Source organism: Cornus florida, unplaced genomic scaffold (genome assembly GCF_030987335.1).
Source record: "Cornus florida cultivar Cherokee Brave unplaced genomic scaffold, ASM3098733v1 CherokeeBrave_3.0.0_Hap2_Chr01, whole genome shotgun sequence".
NCBI classification, from domain to species: Eukaryota; Viridiplantae; Streptophyta; class Magnoliopsida; order Cornales; family Cornaceae; genus Cornus; species Cornus florida.
Window position 1 is genome coordinate 72,728,131 of NW_026775571.1, and position 4,762 is coordinate 72,732,892.

General features: G+C 33.4%; 1 protein-coding gene across 3 annotated transcripts; it reads right to left on the minus strand.

Annotated features, from left to right (window-relative positions):
- Window positions 1–3,438, minus strand: LOC132300449 (uncharacterized). 3 transcript variants are annotated; one of them, XM_059797520.1, is made up of 2 exons: window positions 3,187–3,417; window positions 1–476 (listed from the first exon to the last, which is right to left on the minus strand). In XM_059797520.1, the coding sequence occupies exons 1-2, from the start codon at window positions 3,289–3,291 to the stop codon at window positions 123–125; spliced, it is 459 nt and encodes a 152-aa protein (XP_059653503.1). In that variant the 5' UTR covers window positions 3,292–3,417; the 3' UTR covers window positions 1–122. The 3 variants fall into 3 exon arrangements, 1 of the variants encoding a protein (XP_059653503.1); XR_009480440.1 differs by having other exon boundaries at window positions 222–591; window positions 3,187–3,438; XR_009480441.1 differs by having other exon boundaries at window positions 222–2,495; window positions 3,187–3,438.
- Window positions 3,439–4,762: the final 1,324 nt, after the last annotated feature.

Sequence of the window (4,762 nt, forward strand, 5' to 3'; positions counted from 1 at the left end):
AAACAACAAAATTCTTCTCATGATTAATCTCACTCACAGTAAGGTGGAAGCAAAAGACGTTTCATTTTCAAACAACATAATACGGGTGTTTTTCTTTGTTGTGCAAGAGAAACTCGCAATTGCTACCACAAATTTAAAGCTATTCCTTCAAATTTATATGCAACCAGTACCACCTTATTTTCCTCTTTAATTTCCATATAATCAAAGAATCTCCCAAAATATTCTAGTGAATCTAAAAAATCTTCAACAATAAATAAACAATCAAAATTAGGAGGAAAATTCCTAGGATCAACTTTAACGTTACACATCCTATTGTTCTCGTGATTTTGCTCCAACTCAAACCTAGCAAGTATTGCTTGAATATCTTGTAACGTTTGCCGGGTTTCACGTTGATAACCTTGAAATTCAGCCCTAAAAAAAGCCACTCTCTGTCGATCTTCGTCGCCAACGAGGTTTGGCATCACCACCACATTCATCTGTCATTAGATCAGGAAAAGACAAGTCTCTGATACCAATTGGCATAAGCGAAAGCGATAAATTTGTTTACAAGGAATGGTTTACTTTGAATCCACAAAATAAGCTATTTTGAATCTACAAAACGAAGGATAATTTTAGAGAAATATGATATTTGTATTGATAATTGAATGCATAAAAATAAATTCTGCACTTGGCAGTACACATATTTATAATAAAATAAAACCTAACAATAGAAGAAACTAAAAATATAAAGAAAACTAATAGCAAAAGGAAAATAATTTCTCAAATAAACTAAATAAAACTAAATTTGTTATAAAAAATTATAAAAATAAAATAAATAAGAAATCTAAACTAAAAAAAAATACTAAACTTAAAGTGTCCTACGTAAAAGTTACCGACATATATTATTTAGGACAATACTTAGGTCCTCACTAGTGAGTATCTACAACATACTACTATTGATGTGGACTAACAATATATGGACATATCATCTTTAATTATCAAATCAAATAGGGTGGGTAAATACTCACTTACCAAATCATAAATAGTGATTTGTTTACTATCTATAATTTGATAATTAAAATAGGATGTGTTCGTTTATTATTGGTCCACCTCAATGGTCAGTATGTTGTACATCCTTAGTAGTGAATGTTGTACATCCTTACTAGTGAGAATCTAAATATTGTCCTATTATTTATTAGAAAATGATAGACATCATGAAGTGATTTTCATGATTTTATCACTAATGAGACATAACATAAATAGCTTTCCTTTTCAGAGCTAGAGAGAAACCCTCACTCAGATTTCCTTTTGGGAGCTAATTTCCTTTTACCTGAATCATTCATAGATTTCCTTTTGGAAGTGGCAGGCGGTAACTACACGGCTTAGTTCTAAACTTTTATTTCAATGCAGTGTATGTGTGAATGTATATATATATATGTATATATTGAAGCTATGTATAAATATCCATTGAGAGAATGATATGTAAATAATTCATATATGTTGGTATGAAATTATAACTCCAAAATTTAGGATTACGTTTGTATCTCTTAAATGAAATTAGTCATAGACAACTGTCTGATGCATTGAAGATGAGAACTACTTTGATGGGCTTCAATTAGGGACGGATCCACATTGAAGGGAGTGGGGGCAATTTCCCCCACTGAATATATATATATATTTAGTATTCTACTCTTATAATTTGTTTATTTTCAGTAATATACCCTTGGTCGGGTTCTAAAGTAGATTGGGTCTACTTTTCATCCCTTCGCTATAGGGCCGGCCCTGAGATTTCAAATATTTTGAGAGACCCTAGGCGAACTTTCAAATGTGAGGCCGTTTCACACGCGCAAAAAAGAATTATAAGAATGCAAAATTTTAACACGATGTTTTTAAATTCTATAACTAATATAATTGTGCCCCTGTGCATTGTGCATAAGACATCTAACTAATAACTATAAATTTATCACCACCAACAAATAATTGTGCGCCTGTACAATGTGCATAAGACAACTAACTAATAAATACAAATCTATCACCACCAATAAATAATTGTGCGTTTGTGCAGTGTGCTTCAGACAACTAACTAATAACTATAAATTTTTATCACCACCAATAAATAATTGTGTGCAAATTGTGCGGGTGTGTATTGTGTATAAGATAACTAACTAATAACAATAAATTTATCAATTAAAGAGTGCGAAATTTTCACAGACACAAAATAAAAAATGAAAGAGAACAGCAAATTGCAGCTTCTTTTACACTCATTGTTTATATAGCTACTAAAATTTGATGATTACATATGACAAAAATATGTGGTAATGAGGTGACTATATATATATATAGGAGGCTGAACTTGTAGTACTGAAGAAGTAGTGGGACTTTTAGGTTATATGTGTCATCCACTATCATATATAGTTTTCTCTTTCACTCTTTATATTAACTACACTGCACTTTGTGTGTGTGTTTTTTGGGAGACAATTACCCACAGTGATTGATTGATCATTGCTACAGAAGACCTGTGCAAATTAATAGAAAAAAACCATTAACTTTTGTTTTGTTAAAGCCTGCTCTTGATTTCCATGTGTTTGTACATTCTGTTGGCAAGTGCTTTAACAGTATTATTAACTGAAATTCTAGCTGAGCCAACTTCAAATAACATCAATAATGGTGGTATGTATCTTCATATAAAAATAAAATAAAAATACATAATTTGGCACTTTTAAGTATGAGCATAATTTAGAGATCGAAAAAGTTAATTATTATCTCAACCCACTAGAAGGGATCCTTAATTTTCGTTGGATTGAATGTGAAAACGCAAAAAAAATAAAGTGGAAAAGGGGTATGGTTGCTGCTGTTGTGAGATTGGAGTGGACTTTAGGGAGAGGGAAAAAAAAAAAGTTACCTGCCATAGATTATGGACTCGATCGCCATGAAAGACACATGTAGAAAGGCACACATTTATTAAAATACTAAGAGAACCATAATATATTCATTCAGCTTTTGATAGCCATTACACACACAGTGACACACACAAAACCCTAGCTACTTTTCAGTATTGGAACAAAGGTAAAGGCCCGAATCAAACGAACCAAAGTTAGAACAAATCAAATGATGAGATGAACGAAAGATAGAAACATATATAAAAGATCGATTCACGCAAAAGGAGAGAGAAGATACTGTCACAAGAGAGAGAGAGGATGAACATACCTTGTCACCTGAGGAGATAGCGGAGGCTGCGCCCTGCGGAGTGTCGAAGCAGATTGTGTCGTCTGAAACTTGCCCTAACTTATTTTTATTTTTTATTTTTTCCATCCCCTATGGGCCTCAAAATTTGAGGCCCTCTAAATTCTGAGGCCCAAGGCGACCGCCTTGGTAGCCTTGGGCCAGGGCCGGCCCTGCTTCGCTAAGCTTCTTTTCATATGCAATTCTGTAATGAAAATGATCCCAGGCTTTCGTTTGTCGAAGTATGCGCCCATTTATCAACTACTATAGAGGGAAAAGCCACCCTCCATAACACTCGGCTGCCTTTGGTAGACCTAATCTATAGAGACCAATAAAACCCAACACAATATGTGAAAATGTATTTTCTCAGTGTTACGGTTTTTCAATCCGTTTTCTTCTTCTTACAACAGTAAAACAACGCTTCCCCCTTGTAAGTTGCTCGCATTTATACACATAGTACCCGACACGTAGGTACTTTAATCCTTTCTTTCTTCACTTCAAATGCAAACTCCAAGAACAACGAGAACGGACAGAGGTTACGTGGAATAGACATGTATGTGAATATGCTCTAACTTATGAGGATAAGCACTTTGTGGCGGTCCCACCTACTAGAGAGACAAAGCTTTTCCACTTCTCGTTAAAATGAATAGCAAAAGTAAGGAGAAAAGCTAACAGGTCCTGTTTTAGGTCTTCGGGGAGGCCGATGCCGTGACATAGGGTGTCGCAACAAGTTCAGTTTTCAAACTTTTGAAAGCTTGCAAGCGGGTGAACGAATCACAAATCAAACTAGCCACTCGATTGATCATGAAATATTACATTTGCCTTCCCTAAAATTACTAAAAAAATGCACTATTACCTCTCAAAATTCATTTTTGCCTCCTTCTCTTACATTCTCGTTCCTTTCCTGACTTCAATATTGATCTCTGTGATAACTATGTTAGAGGAAGAACATGAATCTTTATACTTTTAAGCATAAAATATTGAGAGAGTAACTAGTTTAAAAAAGAAGAAAGAGTGACTTTTGTTAAAAAAATACGGCATTGTATTCATCACTCGTGATATAATTTTAATTTTTTTTTTCTTAAAGTCTATCACTGTTCTTATTTATTAAATATATTTTTTTATCATTTGTTAAAAATATACTTACGCAGTCAATTTTTGTTGACTTAAACCCTGAACTTCTTTGAACAGTTAAGTCACAATGTTCCAGATGACCAAGTTCCCATCTTCTTTAGGATTAATTTATTCAAATAATATTCTATAGTAAGATGTTATTTCTATGCTAAGACCTCTTAGCTGGCTTTTGAGGGCATCATATATGAGAGAGTTACACCTAACCTAATTTTTTTAAAATAACCTAATTTTCATATATAAAATTTCCAAAAACATGTGGACTACCAAAATTACATCACTGTCGGTGAGTTACCAAAGCTCACAGAAGAGGCCTATTGGTGTAAAACACCAATTGTGTATCCAGTAACATTCTTTGAAATTGAAATTACTTCGTTGCATAATTTTATTGGTTGGAGACTTTGATTGTATTTGTAGTAACAAGAACGCA